Genomic DNA, 17,683 nt, shown 5'->3' with positions numbered 1-17,683 from the left:
TGCCACAGTCTGGCTGCAGCAAAATAACCCGGGGGGTGCCAAACAACTTGTGTACATTGGTACAGCAGGAGTAGGAGCCCTTTATTGTAGGACAGGAGGGTATATATACATTCCACACAGCTTATCTTAATACTGTATCAATCTTTTCCATTTTCTCAAAATGGCCATTTTTCCTCTCGCCCTATCTGCCTAGGGACGGGCAGATTTGCTCCCGTCCTATCTATGGACAGACAGCTTTTTTTCATCACTTACCCCTGAGTGTCCCAGGGCTCCCCGTATGGGCCACCATCTGCCGCAGTCCGGCTTCAGCAAAATAACCTGGGGGGTGACGAACAACTTGTGTACATTGATACAGCTGGAGTGGGAGCCCTTTATTGTAGGACAGGAGGGGTATATATACATTCCACACAGCTTATCTTAATTAACATAAACTAGATACAGCAGTCAACCAATAAGGAATCTCCACATTTAATGGCTCCCTGGAGTTACTTCACAAACCACTCCCTCTGGCTTGTTTACAGACCCTAACACTGGTGCTCCAACTCCTTCTCACCTCATACAGAACCTTCCTTGACTCCCCTTTCAGTGCTCCCAGAACCTCCTGCAATACCCCAGATGGTTCCTTTCCTGGTTCCACCAATAGTTTGAGCATCAGAAAGGAAGGCTATGTCTGTACTATTCACCCCCCTGTGTCCCCAGGGTTGGCACAGAGTAACTGCTTCGAATATGCTGAATGCCCTTAACCTGCATTATTGTCTCCCTGGATCCAAGTAAACAATTCCTCTCCCACTCAGATGAGGAAATGAGGCCCAAAGAGGCTAGAGGTTGTCTGTGCTCACACAGCTAGGAGCAAGGAATGCAGACCCTTGTCTGCCTCCTAATGCCACGTTGTTCCCCTCTACCCTCTTGTCCCTGAGAGCCCAGCAACTGATGGTCAGTGGTTGAACCTGCTGGTCCTGAAAGCAGATCCCTGGATTCAAAACTCAACTCTGCCATTTGTAGCTGTATGATTCTTTTTTCATCTTTAAGTGGGACAATTATACCCCTAGGGTAGATATGAGCATCAATGAGATAACTTGTGCTAAGAGCTCAGTCTAGAGACTAGCACAAAGAGCATGCCCATTGGGCAGGATCACTCAGGCTGTAACCCAACACAATTTCAAGAAGTTCAACTCAAGAAAAATCAATGAGACACAAGGGTTAGGAGAAAAAGACTATTGTGAGGTCAAAGAATGGAGAAGAGGGAGCTTTGCTAACAAATCACCTCAAGTTTAGGAGGTTGTAGGATATTATTCCATGATAGAAATGAGACAGAGAGATAGCTAATAGGAGAAAGAATCTTTGTGATCTTTCTGGGGAATAGGTGGAGATCTTCCAGAAACTAAGGCATCACCTCTGATCATGGTATTAGAAATTTTAAATTTTATTTTTAAATTTTATTTTTATTGTTCCACATTATTTACTTGTTCTAATTAGTTACACATGACTGTTGCATTTTGACACATCATACATAAATGGGGTATAACTTCTCATTCTTCTGGTTGTACGTGATGGAGAGTTACACTGGTGGTGTAATATATATGCACATCTTACCCTATCTTTCCAAATTCCAGACCCCTCTCCCCTCCCCCTTCACTCCCTTCTGTCTAATCCAAAGTACCTCTATTCTTCCCTAGCCACACCCAGCCATTGTGAGTTATCATAAATAAGGATTTCTTACATAATCATTTAATTACACAATTTGAAACAAATTTATTAAGAAACATCTCAGAAAAATGAAAGGACAGAGGAGCAGGGTAGGTGAAGCATCCCAGGGAGACAGTCTGATGTCTTCTGCAGATGGGGACAGAGAAGGGTCCTGGTGTCCTGGTGGAGGCAGAAGTGCTCTCAGCTGAAACCCGGGCACGGGAACCTGAGGAAGTCAGCACATCTTGCTCCTGCAGCTCAGCAGAGTCCACATGGCCGATGGCCACACGAGGAGTGAGGCTCCACATTGGAGCTCCACTGTGTATCTGGCAGGTCTCTGCACTCTTACATTGGAGCCACCTTAGTGCTGACACGTGGAATGCAACAGCACAGTTGTAGCCCACAGGAAGCAATCCTCCCCAACACTCGCTTCCAGAACTTTCTGCTGGCACAGGTTTGCCCAGAGTCGGTCTGGGAGGCTGAATCAGATGAGGGGGTCCTTGGAGGCGGAAAGTAGAAATGGATGGCAGGCTGGCTGGCAAATCTGACGTGCCTCTGCCCTGACACTTGGGCCTCCTCCGACAACGGAGGCTCACAGGGCAAGGGCAAGGGCAAGGGGCGAAGGTTAGGCTCACTGGGACACCTCTTGGGGAGGACCAGGGAGCTGGAAGGATCCACGGGGCGGGAGCGGAGGCAAGACTTCACCCTGGGGGGCGCAGCGGTCCCCTGGAACACGCCGGCCCCCTGGCTTTTCTGGTGCTCCAGGATGAGGTACGTGGCCATGGCTGCATTGAACTTCCCCTGGGCCAGAGACTCGCAGATGTTGTGCAGATCGTATCCCATATCGAACATGACGGTCAGTATTTCGGGGTCCGGGTGTGTGGGGAGGGCTTCCCGGGGTACAGGCTGCTGCCCCTGCGCCAGCCAGGGGTGCTGAAGGATCTGCCTGGCTGTGGGCCGCTTGCGGGGGTCCCGGGTCAGGATCTGGCGGAGGAGGGTCTGCGCTGGCACCGAAACGCGGTGGGGGAGGCAGTAGGCGCCCCGCACGATCTTCCTCAGCATCTTCTTAGCCGTGGGCCCCGTGAAGGGGCACTGCCCTGTCAACATGAAGTAGAGGATGACCCCCAGGCTCCAGATGTCCACCGGGGAGCCCTCGTACGCTTGCCTCAGGATAATCTCGGGGGCAAAGTGGGACAGGGTGCCCCAGAACTCGCGCAGTTTCTGCCCAGGGTGGACCGTGGTGCTGAAGCCGAAGTCGATCAGCTTGACCTGGCCTCTGGCGTCCAGCACGATGTTCTCTGGCTTCAGGTCCCGGTGCACAAAGCCCCTGTCGTGGCAGTAGCCCACGGCGCTCACTATCTGCCGGAAGAGCCTGCGCGCCTCCTCCTCCTGCAGGCCCCCCTCGGGGACGTAGTCCAGGAGCCGGCCCCCACCTCCGTGCTCCATCACCATGTAGATGTTTTGGGGCGTCTCCAGCACCTCAAACAACTGAATCACGTGGGGGTGCTTCAGGCTCCTCATCGTATCGGGCTCGGCCAGGAACGGGAGGTTCTGCACTGTCTTGGGCAGGACCTTCACTGCCACCTCTGCTCCTGTGGGGCAGTGGCGGGCTAGTTGCACCTGGCCGAACCCGCCACACCCGATGTCCCTCAGGACCTGGTACTGGTGGTCCCTCAGGACTGCCTCGTGGCAGGAGCTGGGCCCCTGCGACACTACACTAATCTCACTACTCTGGCTATCCATCCTAAGCAGGAACACCACCAAGGACGCTAGCTTAAAAGCAAAATAACAGACTAAAACAACAAATCCAAATCAAAAACACAAACAAGACAAAACAACAAACCCAAACCAAAGAACCAATAGCCAAAGACCACCACCAACAACCGCCAACCACCAACCACCAAACGCACTTACTAGCTGGGAGTCCGACAGGTCACCACCAAGAGCTTCCTGTACTTGTGGACAAAAACCCAGCGGTGGCCACTCTCTTATATACCTGCCCTTTGAAACTTGTTCACAATGGCTCCTTGTGACATCAGAGCAAGTCATCGCCCAGTCACGCCTGGCCATAACTCCCAGTGCTCATCTTCCTCTGGGGCCTCCAGAACTGCTTCCATCTGCAGACTGGGAACAAGGAAGGACTCCAGACCTTTCTTGCTTTAGTGGGTTCTGGAGACTGATAGTTACTTATTTAGCAATTAATATTTGGGTGGAACTTCAATGTAGTTTTCATTTCAGCCTACAAATCTATAACTTTTTGCTTTGAAACATTACAACACATTTACCCTGAAGGTATTCAATTCCTTTTTCTTTGAACTTGGAATAACTGGTGTGAAAAGGATGGTAGCACCTCACTGACATGGTGATACTATAACAGAATGCTCTGTTCCCTAAGACACCTTAGAGCCCAGTAGGAACACATGTGGTGCTGAGAGAGGGAGGCTTAAAGATTCATCATTTCTCCATACAGTCCTATACACGATGCATATGTGTTACTGCTGTAACTGAGAGGGACACGTAGAGATATACAAGAAGAGCATTTTCTGGTCCTGAAGCTATGGTGCTAGAGCTTCACACCAGAGTTATTTCTCTGGCTCATGTTAAAGGCAATGCCAGGGGAACTGCACAGAAATACCTGTAGGACACCAAAAATGAAAGGGATGGAAATTAAATATTTCATTTGAGAGGTCAAGTAGATATGAGAGAAGATAGTCATTTCTGGGTACAAGGCCACGTGAATCAGGAGCTTGCCCTGCTCTCCTTGTAAGGCCCACCAAATGAGCAGCCCCTCTCCTGTCCTTATAAGGGCAAAAGTGCTACTGAACCAGCAGCCTGCCCTCCTCTCCTTATAAGGTCACAAGTCCCACTGGGCCAGTAGCCCACCATCCTCTCCTTATAAGGACGCCACTCACACTGAAACAACAGCTTGCCCTAATCCATTATGACCCTATCTTAGGTAATTACATCAAAATATTGCCATTTCTGAAAAAAAGGACTTATTCTAATTTAACCTATAACATGCTTATTCCTGTTTTTAAGAGTTTTTATTCATAGGTGTTAAACTTTATCATTTGACGTTTCTCCATCAATCCATACAGTCACAACTTCCTGGGCTTATCAATGAAGTGCAGATCTTTAGTTGGAATTTGCAAGAGCAAATTCCTGATGCCAAATGATCCAATAACCTTTCACTTAGTCCACCTCTTAAAGATTCTACTGGCCTGCATCACCAAACTGAGACCAAGCTGCCAATACTGAGCCATTGGGGGCAGAACAGGTACCTAAGGACAGCAACACTATTTCTTTATTATGCTGTTTATGTCTTCAGGGTTTGTTGTAATTAGTATTTCATTTAATATTTGATGTTGAAAATTTACCTATTCTTTTCTTCATCAATGTTATTACAAATTTGTGAACTTTTTTTTAATCATTTGAAGCAAACAGCTCTTTGTCTCGTTGACTTCTTCCATTGTCTCTATTTTTAAGATAGTTAATCTCTGCTGATATTCATTCATTCTTTCTTCTGCTTGATTTTGGTTTATTTGCTCCTCAACCACTCACCTCCACAGCACCCAAGATTTCACAGTTGGTAAAAATCAGTGTTAATTTGTACCTATTCCTCATTTCTAATGTGTTTTTAATGTTCTCAATTTCCAAGTCCTGCCTTAGATGTATTCTACAAACTTTCACATGTTGTTTTTCCCTAGGTTCAGTGTCTATTTTATTTCCCTTTCAACTTCCTTGACCCATAGATCATTTTGAAATGTGTTTATTTTCCTAGGTTTTGGAGATTTTCTTTTTTTCTCAGTGTTTTCTAGTTTGAGTTCTTTGTGGTGAAAGAACACGCTGAGTTTAATTTCAGTTCTTTTAAATTTTGTAACTTATCTTCATGGCATGTGATTTTATTTATATTGACATTTTTTAGCTTCAATGGGATATGGAGACTGATATATACTTGATTAAAAATTAAAATTTGTTCAGTAAGCCAATAGACTTGTCTTTTAAAATCTAAAAAATTTTTAATATCGTTGGTCTTTGGATGATCTCTTCATACCTACACTTGAGCTAATCAATTCCTTTTTTCCCAAATAATTGGTGTCAAAAGGATGGAAGCACCTCATTCACATAGTGATACTATACCAAAATTCTCTGTTCCCCTATTACTTTGTAGAGCACATTTTTAACATCTATGATGTTGAGAGAGAGGTAGGGTTTAAATTAATTTTCCCATATATTTCTCATATGATTTCTCATTAGAAGCCAGTTTCAGAGGTCTCAGTTTGTGGTCAGCTGACTCCATTCCTTGGGACTTGAGGCAAGGCAGGACATCAGGTGGAAGAAGAGGGAAGTGGCTCACATGATGATCAGTAAGCAGAACTATAAGGATCTTCTTTAATGTGCGTTTAAGAACTCCTACTCTAACCCTCAAGGTCACAAGGTAACAAAGATGTTCTCTATTTCTTATAATAGTTGTATAATTTTACTTTTTAGGTCATGAATCCACTTAGAGATAATTTTTTAATAGAATTTAATGTATAGATCAAGTATTTTCATGCTTGTTGAATTTTTTATATATTGATATTCAATTGTTCCCACGTGCTTTTTTTTTGGGGGGGGGACAGGCTATCTTGTCTTCATTGGATTCTCTTTACATCTCTAGCAAGAGTCAATTAAGCACATACATGTGGGTCTATTCCTGGGCTGTATTCTTCTCTGTTGCTAAACGTGTATCTTTTCTCCAGTAGCATTCAGCAACTTCCTAGGAATCTGTAACCCAATAGTATCAGTCTTTCAAATTTGTTCTTCCCTTCTAAAATTGTTTTGGCTATTCTTGTTCTTCCATGTTTCTAAAAAGAATGAACTTGTGAAATACTTAGTACACAAAATTTTTACTTTCTGCAGGAATTCTGACTAGAATTTTTGTTGAATCTGTAGATCAATGTTCAGAGAATTGACATACTTAACAATATCAAGCCTTCCAATCAATGAACATGGTGCTTACTATTATTTATTTAGTTCTTCAATTTCTTTTCTCAATGTTTTGTACCTTATATGCAGATCTTGCACATATTCAGTACGATTTATGTCTATTAATGGATGGCACAATAGGGGATCCAGCTCAAAGTTCAGAAAGGTGAGTGGGTTAGGAGGGGACTGGCCAGGCATGGAGGGTGGGTAAGTAACCATCTCCCTTCCAACTAGTCCACAGTCATCCATGGGGGCAAGGTGTGTCAGATGGGAGTGAGAACCACCATAGGTAACCAACAATGGGCAGAATCATTTCCCACCATGAGATGCTAGAAAAACACCAAACCTGGCAGCTAGGAGAGAGCATGGAGAGTGGGGGAGCCTCTCAGAGGAGATCTTCTTGCATCCTGAGTATCTCTGGACCTTGGAAAACTGGCCCAGAGTATCTTTCAACCACAGCCACAGGCACAAGGATTGATTCCATGCCTGTTGTGTGTCAGGTGCTGTGCTGGCTATGGGGATGTCCCTGTGTGGACTAGACATTGCCCTGGAGAGTCAGACTAGAAAGGCAGTAGATAGAAATTGTGATGAATGATAAACCAAGAAAAACACCTGGGGAAGCCAGGTGGGCCATGGTGGAAAGCCTAATTTTTCTACACTGGCCATGGGAGGCCTCTCTGAGGAATGTCCTAACCAACAAAGATCTGAAGGCTGAGAACAGGCACCCTTTACCACACAGGAGGGAAAGGACTTCAGGATGGAGTGGTGAGAGCCAGGTCCTTGGGGAGGAAGAAGGCCCCATTGATTATGGTACAGTGACCTGACACAGGTCAGGGTGAGCGGTGGACTTTGGCTTTCATTGAGAGTGATGAGAAGCCACTGAATGTTTACCCAGGAGAGAAGCATGGTCCAGTTTCTATTTTTCAGAGGTCACTTTGGATACTGGGAGGAGTGTAGGCTGTAGAGGGGGCAGAGGGGAGGCTGGGAGGCCTTTTAGATGGTTGTTGCAAAAGTCTGGAGCATGGGATGGTAGTAGGACTCGGATGGGTGGTGGTGATGGAGAGAGGGAACTTTCCAAGGTCTCTTTAGGAGACAGGATTTGCTGGGGGAGAACTGAGGCATAGAGGCTGCCTTCCAGGGTTCAGGACAGGAGAATGGTGGGGACCTTGGTCAGTAGTCTGGACCACAGCAGGGAACAGGGTGACAGCTCATCCCTAGGTGTTAAAGGGTCTTGTCTCTAGCTCTGATCTCCCCAGGCCCCCAATCTTGACACTGGAGGTGGCAGAGCTGGTGCTGATTTGAGGGGAGCCTGCCCAGATTGTAAGCTCATCCAGCAATGTCGACTTGGACTTTGACATCTTCCTCAAACGTGGATACACCAAGGTCAGCTTCTGGGGAAATGGCAAGGGGAAGTCTGCTCATCCTTTCAGCACACCTTGCCCTGTAGGGCAGAGCCTCCAGCCTCATCCCAAACTGGCTCTCTGGGCTGAGGACACAGTCTAGGCCCAGAGAAGGGAGAGGACTCACCAAGATCTCATCACTAGTCAGTAGCTGATCCAGAACCAGGACCAGGCTCCTGTTGCTGTGGGGGAAGAGGTACTCTGGTCCCTTGCTGGTCCCTTGACCCATGACCTTTTCTGTAGAGCCAGATGTGAGCTCACTTCTGACCTAGTAAGGCATTCCTAGGCTACCTTCAAAACCCAGGGATATAAGGGCTATTTCAGAAAGACACTGGGAGAGAGGGCAAAGGAGGGAGTATTCCAGGGAGGAAATGACAGGAAGCTGCTTTTAGGACCCCTCTCCTCACCCCCACATACAGTGGGCCAGGTATAGCCTTATGCCCTCTGCATTGCGAATCTCATTCATCCCTTATTACAGCCCTAGGGGTATTAGTCCCATTTTATAGACGAAGACACTGAGGCCTAGGGTTTAGTCCCTTGACAAGGACAAGCAATTAGCACTCTTAAAGGCTGAGGATTTGAACTCAGAGCTTTCTAATCCCTTAACTACTTCAGTATGTCATCCCCATTCCTTCTGGCTACAGCTCACAATTGCTCAACAATCCGACTTCCATGTTAACCATTATCACAAAGTCCTGACCCTCAACCTGGATGATGTAGGCTTTCAAGGTGCTGGCAACTACTCCTGAGTGGCCACCAATGCCCAGGGTGCCCACACCACTTCCATGATTTTCTGGGTGGTAGGTGAGCATCAGGGAGGGGGCAGGAATCCTGAGGGTGGGAGAGCAGGGTTGGAGAACAAAAAAGCTAATGGCAGAGAGGACACTGTCTTTATCCTGAGCCTAGCTGGGCAGCTGCACCTGCCATCCCAGATCATCTCCTGGGACCTGCTCTCCCTCCTTGAAGCTCCCGCTGTATTTGGAGTTAGAACCACACTGACTGATTTGGGAATTGGAGCTCAGTACTTCCCTAGTGAACTGCATCTGTTCACTGCCCATTCCTCCATTCCTCCAAGCCTGGGACATTGATGTCACAAGGACATATAAACAGACAAGGATCCCCTGGTGTGATCACGGGGGAAGCTTGGTGTGTCTGAGGGTTCCTCTGACTTATGTTTTCAAATAGTTTTCTCCTTTACATCATGCAGTTCCTCATAGAGGCCTTTCTTGACTGCTCAAGAATAGCTCCCCAGACCAACTAACTCTACCCTTTATGCTGCTCTGTTTTGTTCATGGCATGAATTGTTTTTTGAAATTGTATTATTGTCACGTGCCCCTTAATATCAGTAATTTGTTCTGAGAAATGCATTGCTAGGCATTTTAGCCACTGTGTGAGCATATAGAGTGTGCTTACACAAACCTATATGGTGCAGGCCAATCACTGGACAAGATGCTATTGAGAGTCTGGTAACTCTTCAGTATTTACCCAAAAGAATTAATAATGTCAGCATACTCTAGGGATATCTGCATATTCATGTTTATAGTTGCACAGTTCACAAAAGCCAAGTCATGGGACCAGCCAGGTGTCTGTCCAGATGGATGGATAAAGAAAATACATATACATGACAAAGTTTTATTCAGCCATCGAGGGGAATAATGTTATTATTTGCAGGAAAACTTATAGAACCAGAGAACATCACGTTAATTGAAACAAGCAAACTCTAGAGAGTCAAGGACCATGTGTTTTCTCTCATATGTAGAAGCTAGAGAGAGGAAGAAGAGATCTCATGAAAATAGAAGGGAGATCAGTAGGGTAGATAAAGGAGATTAGTGGGAGGGAAGGCAAGGAGAGGTACAGAGGATTGAAATTGATCAAATGATGTCACATATTTGCATGTGTAAATATGCCACAATGAAACTCATACTGTATAACTATTATGCACCAATAAAAAAGAGACTGATAAACATGAAATGTATAAAACTGCTACTGGTGTAACAGTAGACTGTTTTACAGTGAGCTCTTTTTATAAATAGGAGTATTCTTTAAAATAATGGTGAAAAGAATAGTATAATAAGTACATAAACCAGCAACATGGTGGCTTATCCTCACAATTGCATTGCTCTACTTTTATACAACAGGCAGCAACAGAAGACTTGTTTACACCAGCAAGATCCCAAATACATGAGAAATGCCTTGTCCCATGACATTGCAACATCTCTAGCAGATGGGAATCTTTCAGCTCCATTATACTCTTGTGGGACCACTGTCATATATGTAGTCGGTCACTGACCAAAACATCATTATGTGGTGCATGAATGCATGAGTTCAACATTTCGTTGTCTGTCCCACTAATTCTGAGCCCCAGGAGTGCATAGACCTTGTTCCTGGTGTATTTCCAGAGCTGAAACAGTGCTTCACAGAGGAGCATGGTAAAGATGTTGACTGAACAAGAGTGCACAGATTGAGCTGAGATTCCTTTCCAGAGTGGTTTCTTCCCCTTCCTCCCACAGCTTGCTCCCTTCCAATATTTGTAAAGTTGACTGAAGGCTAAATGCTGGGCACCAAAAGATTGACATGGAAGCTGTACTTTGCTTTATCTCCCTGCATAGCTGTTGGCTAATTATAATTCTCTTTATTCCCAAGCAGCACCTTTCCTCTGGAGTTTGCATGCAGTGTCTTCAAAATTCACAGAGAGCCTGGTTGAGCAGCCCAGCATCTCCTGCCAGCGTAACCTGGCCCAAGAGGGTGAGGGCTGAGGAAGGAGGGAAGGGAGGGGGTTGCATGGCCACTGATATCAGCCCAGGTCTCAAACTTTTTGGAACCTGGTGTTTGTCTTAAATTCATCTGTGTCAACATCACTACCGTCCTTTTCAGGCTCTCATTACCATTTTCATGATCTTCCCTGCTTTCCATAAGCCCTTGACCTTTTCTGATCTATCTCAGTCTATAAATCTATCCTGCATATTTTAAACTGGCTTATCACACCAACAGATTCTCAATCTTCTCAAACATCAACAGGAACTTGGCAGTAATTCCTTGTCTAGTTTCCTTATGAAACAACCTTTTGGAGTAGACACCAAGAGGTCATAATGTGGACTTTGGGGTTAGCTGAACTCAAATGGGAATCTGACCCTACTCTTTTTAAACTGTGTGACTTTGGCTAAATGAAGTACCTCTCTGATTCAATTTCTTGTCAAAATGTGATTTTTAAAAATATGATTCTCATGTAAGTGTAGCATAAATGAATACAAAAGCCTTATTTAACTCAACAAAGGAATGAACCTGCAAGGTGATAGAGCTGTTTCAGGAGCAGACCAGAAAAGATACTTATGCAAGATATGTAGGAACAGATATTAAGTTTAACAGGAAAGGAATGTTGCAGGAAAATCCTGATAAAACTGATGAATGCCATACAGGGCCACAAAATTGTTAATTTGAGGGCTACCTTTTCTACTAGATAGAAATAATTTCAATCTCTATTGAACAAAGTTGTCTGCACCTTAATAATCTATCTCAAGCTAAGATACAAATTTGCACAATCTTTTCCCCAATTAATAATAAATACTTAAGTTAAGCAAAGTCACATTCTCTTAGACAATTAGGAATTCTGTTCAGGAATATCTACTAGATCTTGATCCAATGTGATATTAAAGGATACTCAACATTCTTTGCCTTTTTCCAGGTTTTAGTAATTTTTCTTAACTATTTTCTCATGTAAAATAGGGATACTGCAACATACATTGCAGAGCAAAGAGGAGATGGTGTATGAAGCCATGTGTATGAAGCCCTTCTTTCTTGGTCAACTAGAGGGATAATTTACTAAGTTTTTGCTATTCATTAGTTTCTTCTGATGCATCAGTAGCATCATGGAGTCACAGCATAGGAGGCACTCTTTTGCAGCCTTGCAGGTTTTGATATTATGAAGCTACCAACCCTTTTAGCTTTATGTCTTCTTCAGTATCTGTTTCACAAATTTATTCACTATGTTCTCTGCTAACATAGTAAGTATGGTTTCTGTTTCCCTGGGTTGACCCTGGTTATTGCAAATGAAGAAGGAGCATGTTTCCTCGATTTCTTGAAGATAAGGAAGTTTCCTATAAAAGCACAACAGGTCTTCTAAAATTACATAAATCATCCATTCAAAACTGATACTCTTACTACTTTTGGAAAGTACTGTTGAATTTTTTTTCTTACACATGACACCTCTCAAAGCCCTCTGTATGTGTTTTATCATTTGATCATCAAAGCATTCCTGTGGGTTACTTACAACTCTTTTCTCACTTTAAGAAGAAACTAAAGTACATAGCATCCAAATGGCTCCCAACATCCCTCCAGCAAATGGTGCATCTGGGATTCAGAACCAGGAAGCCTGAATCCACTGTTTTATAAATTGTAACGCATGGGTCATGGGTCTCCTTTGTGTGACAGTGTGTGTAAAAATTACAAACTTTTCAGCATAATTAAATTAAGATAAAGAAAACTTATGAGCAGTAGGAACATTCAATAAAAACCACGGGGCATCCTAATGCATCCTAATGCAGTGTCTTTGCATTTTGTGATTGTTCAGGACCATGGACAGTAACCACAATATGTGTGATGTGTGCATCTCTCTCTCTCTCTCTGTCTCTCTGTCTCTCTCTCTGTCTCTCTCTCTCTGTCTCTCTCTCTCTCTCTCTCTCTCTCTCTCTCTCTCTCACACACACACACACACACACACACACCACCTGTCCCCAGGGCAACATGAAGTACCTTTCCTAATGTGCAGTGTGCAGGCTGTCCTGTTTCATTGTAGGTTGTGCCCTGCAGAAGGGTTCTTGGCTAAAGGGCTGAGGGTGGCCTCTGACAAGCTGTTTGACCTTGCTCTAGGAAATGACTCTTTGGAGAAGGGGTACACTTAAAATACTTTCTGCAGGAAGTATTATGAGCTATAGGTGATCTGTTCTTGTGGCTTGTGGTCAACAATTTCAAAACTCTATATAGAGTTTTGGGTAGCTGCAAACAAGACATAGCAAGAGTGAGATCAAGACAGGACTGGTTTGGGTGAGGAGAAGAGGGAAGAATAGTATTGGGGGGAATTTAAATGGAAAATCTAAGGATAAAATGTACAAAGACCATCAGAATGCAGGCCCTGCCTGGGAGCTGCCAAACTGCCATGATGCTGGGTGCCAGGCTTCTGGTGGGGAAGCCCAAGCCAGGAGGGGACAGATTTCCATGACATGGGGTCTGGAGGTGCCAGGAACCAGCATCCAGGCAGGGAGGTGAGGGCTGTGCTGTCCCTATGTGCAGAAGCAACTGATTATAAAATGATTGCTCCATTAAACATCTTCCCTATCTAGCCATCTAGAGAGAGAAAGATTTCTAGAAGCTGAAATTTCTAGACACTTGAAATTGCCAGTTTTATTTGTTTTTGTTTTCTAAGTTTTATTGGTATTCCATTGTAATTTTAATTTTATTTTCCTAAAAATATTAATGTGGAACATCTTTTGATGTACATATTTTCCATGAGTATGTCATTTTTGTTCAAAAATTTTCCCCATTTTTATTGAGTTTTGAAAGTTCTATATAAGATACATGATAGAACATACTTTGTACTGTTCTGTGGTTTGTCTTTAATCATCTCTTTTCAAGAGTAGAAACATTAAAGTTTAATAAGGTCTAACTTATCAAAATATACTTAGTTTTTTATAGATCATAAAGATCTTCATTTTAATATTATTTTTATGGTTCTACATCCATTTTTTTAAAGAGAGAGTGAGAGAGGAGAGAGAGAGAGAGAGAGAGAATTTTTTAATATTTATTTTTTAGTTCTCGGTGGACACAACATCTTTGTTGGTATGTGGTGCTGAGGATCTAACCCGGACGGCACGCATGCCAGGCGAGCGCGCTACCGCTTGAGCCACATCCCCAGCCCCTCTACATCCATTTTTATTTGTACTAATTGGTTACACATGACAGTAGAATGCATTTTGACACATCATACATAAATGGGATATAACTTCTCATTCTTCTGGATGTACATGATGGAGAGTTATAAAGGCTGTACAATCATATATGCACATAGTGTGGTAATGTCCAATTCATTCTATCATTTCTACCACAATATCCCATCCCTTCCCTTAACTCTTCTATCGAATCCAAGTACTTCCATTCTTCCATAGCCCCACCCACCTTATTCTGAACTAAATATAAGGATCTTTTTAACAATAATTTAATTACACAAATTTATTAAGCAACATCTCAGAAAAGTGGGAGAAAGGACAGAGGAGCAGGTTAGGTAAAGCATCCCAGGGAGACAGTCTGATGTCTTCTGAAGGTGGGGGCAAAGGAGGGTCCTGATGTCCAGGTGGAGGCAGAAGTGCTCTCAGCTGGAACCCGGGCACGGGAACCTGAGGCAGTCAGCACATCTTGCTCCTGCAGGTCCGCAGAGTCCACATGGCCAATGGCCACATGAGGAGTGAGGCTCCTCAGGGCACAGGTCCTCGGACTGTACCCTGGTTTGTCTGGACAGCCTTCCCCTTCATCGGAGCCACACTGTGTATGTGGCAGGTCTCTGCGCTCTTACATTGCAGCCACATCAGAGCAAGTCATTGCCCAGTCATGCCTGGCCATAACTCCCAGTGGTCATCTCCCTTTGGGGCCTCCAGACTGTATTCATTTGCAGAACAGGAATAAAGAAGGACTTCAAACTTTTTTTATGTGGGTTATGGAGACTGATACTTACTTGTTCAGGAATTAATATTTGTGTGGACCTTAGAAGTAGTTTTCATTTTCAAATCTATAATAGTTTCTTGCTTTAAAAGACTACAACATGTCTACACTAAAAATATTCAATTCCTTTTTCTTCCAACTTGGAATAACTGGTTTCAAAAGGATGGTAGAACCTCACTGACATGGTGATACTATAACAGAATGCTCTGTTCCCTTAGACACCTTAGAACAGTAGGAACACCTAGGGGGCTGAGAGGGAGCCTTAAAAGTTCATCGTGATTTCTCCATACAGTCCTATACACAATGCATACGTGTTACATTGGGACAGCAGTAACTGAGGGGGACAGGTAGAGATGTACAAGAAGAGCATTCTCTGGTCCTGAAGCTATGGTGCCAGAGCTTCACACCAGAGTTGTTTCTCTGGCTCATGTTAAAGGCAATGCCAGGGGAACTGCACAGATACCTGTAGGACACCAAAAATGAAAGGGATGGAAATTAAATATTTCATGTGAGAGGTCAAGTAGATATGAGAGAAGATAATCATTAATGGGTACAAGGCCACGTGAATCAGGAGCTTGCCCTGCTCTCTTTGTAAAGCCCACCAAATGAGCAGCCCCTCTCCTGTCCTTATAAGGGCAAAAGTGCTACTGAACCAGCAGCTGGCCCTCCTCTCCTTATAAGGTCACAAGTCCCACTGGACCCGTGCCCACCCTCCTCTCCTTATAAGGACACCAATCCCACTGAATCAACAGCTTGCCTTACTCCATTATGACCTCATCTTAGGTAATCACACCATAATATTGCCATTTTTGAAAAAGAAAAAACTTATTCCTAGGTGGGTGATTAGAACCTATGCAAATGCTCTACAAGATAAAATTTAACCCACAACACACTTATTCCTATTTTTCTAAGAGTTTTTATCTACATATGTTGAATTTTGTCATTTGACGTTTCTCCATCAATCCATACACTCGCGCAACTTCCTGGGCTTATCAATGAAGTGCATATCTTTAGTGGGCATGTTCTTGAAAATTCCTGAGCCCAAATGATCCAATAACCTTTCACTTATTCCACCTCTTAAATATTCTACTGGCCTGCATCACCAAACTGAGACCAAGCTGCCAATTCTGAGCCATTTGGGGGCAGAACAGGTACCCAACGACAACACTATTTATTATACTGTTGATGTCTTTAGGGTCTATTGTAATTAATTTCCATTTAATACTTGATATTGAAAATCTGCCTTCTTTCCTTCATCAATGTTATCATAAATTTGTGAACTTTTTTTATCATTTGAAGCAAGCAGCTCTTTGTCTCATAGACTTCTTCCATTGTCTCTATTTTTAATATAGTTAATCTCTGATATTCATTCTTTCTTTCTTCTGCTTGATTTTGGTTTATTTGCTTCTCAACTTCCCACCTCCACAACACCCAAGATTTCCCAATTGGTAGACATGATTCTTAATTTGTACCTATTCCTCATTCCTAATGTGTTTTTAATGTTATCAATTTCCAAGTCCTGCCTTAATTGTATTCTACAAACTTTCAAATGTTGTTTTTTACTAGATTCAATTTCTATTTTCTTTCTGTTCAACTTCCTTGACCCATAGATCATTGAAAAATGTGTTTATTTTCCTAGGTTTTGGAGATTTTCTTTTATTTCACTGTTTTCTAGTTTGAGTCCTTTGTGGTGAAAGAACACGCTGAGTTTAATTCTTTTAAATGTGGTTACTTAGCTTCATGGCATTGGATGTGGTTTTATTGACAATTGTTGGCTTCAGTGGGTTATGGAGACTGATATTTACTTGTTTAAAATCACAATCTGTACAGTTATGTTTTTAAGTCTTATATTTTTAAAATAATATTAGGCTTTAGAAGACCTCTTCATACCTACATTTGAGGTATTCAATTCCTTTTTCTTCCAAATAATTGGTGTCAAAAGGATGGAAGCGCCTCACCCAAGTAGTGATACTATTGTGGGAGTCAGAAATGAAGCACCATATGGCACTCAAAGAGTTGGAGAACTCAAACTTTATTTTATACTGGCAGGCCCAGAAGAGATCAGTTTCCAAATTCTGAGCACCCATCACTACTTTTTCACATTCTTAGGCTATCGAGTGTCATAAATTTTCGAGTCTGAAGATACATGGTAGTACATGGGGTGTCTAATAGAAAGCATGTTTACAGAAGCAGAGTGGGATAAGGTGAAGGACTGGCTCCTCTTTAAAGGCCTTTCATAAATCTCTAGCCTTGGGCTTGGAGCCTGCACAGGGGCATTTACACTTCAAAGGAGTTGTTAGGTTCCTAGGGGAAGTCATCTACAGTCCAAAAGATAGGGGTGGATGGTGTTAATCAGGTTCCCTGAAGAGGAACTGACTAGAAAGTGGAGGAAGACTCTCCTTTTCCCAGACACTAATTCCTATGACAGTGTTCTTACTTTATTTTTCATCCAGGTTGTGGTTTCTCATTTCAGTCCTGTACCAAAATGCTCTTGTTCCCTAAGACATTGTACACATAAATTTACACATAAATCTTACTAAATATGTGCAAGATCTGCATGTAAGGTACAAAACACTAGGGAAAGAAACTGAAGAACTAAGTAAATAATAGTAATATATATACCATGTTCATGGATTGGAAGACTTGATAATGCTGTTTGTCAATTCTTTGCACATGGATCTATAGATTCAATAAAACTTCAATCAAAATCCCTTTATGTTCAAAACACTAGAAAAACTAGGGATAAGAGGAACTTACCTCAACATTGTAAAAGCTATCTATGCTAAGCCTCAGGCCAGCATCATTGTAAATGGAGAAAAATTGAAGGCATTCCCTCTAAAATCTGGAACAAGACAGGGATGCCCTCTCTCCCACTTCTATTCAACATAGTTCTTGAAACACTGGCCAGAGCAATTAGACAG

At 43.2% G+C, this 17,683-nt stretch overlaps 1 protein-coding gene across 1 annotated transcript; it reads right to left on the bottom strand.

Annotated features, from left to right (window-relative positions):
* Positions 1 to 2,031: 2,031 nt before the first annotated feature.
* LOC113177677 (sperm motility kinase 2B-like) lies at positions 2,032 to 3,429 on the bottom strand. Its single transcript, XM_026382220.2, has one exon. It carries the CDS (start codon positions 3,427 to 3,429, stop codon positions 2,032 to 2,034), a length of 1,398 nt encoding a protein of 465 aa, XP_026238005.2.
* Positions 3,430 to 17,683: the final 14,254 nt, after the last annotated feature.

This window comes from Urocitellus parryii, chromosome 6, assembly GCF_045843805.1.
Source record: "Urocitellus parryii isolate mUroPar1 chromosome 6, mUroPar1.hap1, whole genome shotgun sequence".
Taxonomy (NCBI): Eukaryota; Metazoa; Chordata; class Mammalia; order Rodentia; family Sciuridae; genus Urocitellus; species Urocitellus parryii.
The sequence above is the reverse complement of the archived record's forward strand: the minus strand, read 5'-3'. Positions and strand labels throughout refer to the sequence as shown.

Bases quoted from the DNA above. Each gene is read 5' to 3' on its own strand.
- LOC113177677 (XM_026382220.2), bottom strand. From the start codon at position 3,429: ATGGATAGCCAGAGTAGTGAGATTAGTGTAGTGTCGCAGGGGCCCAGC.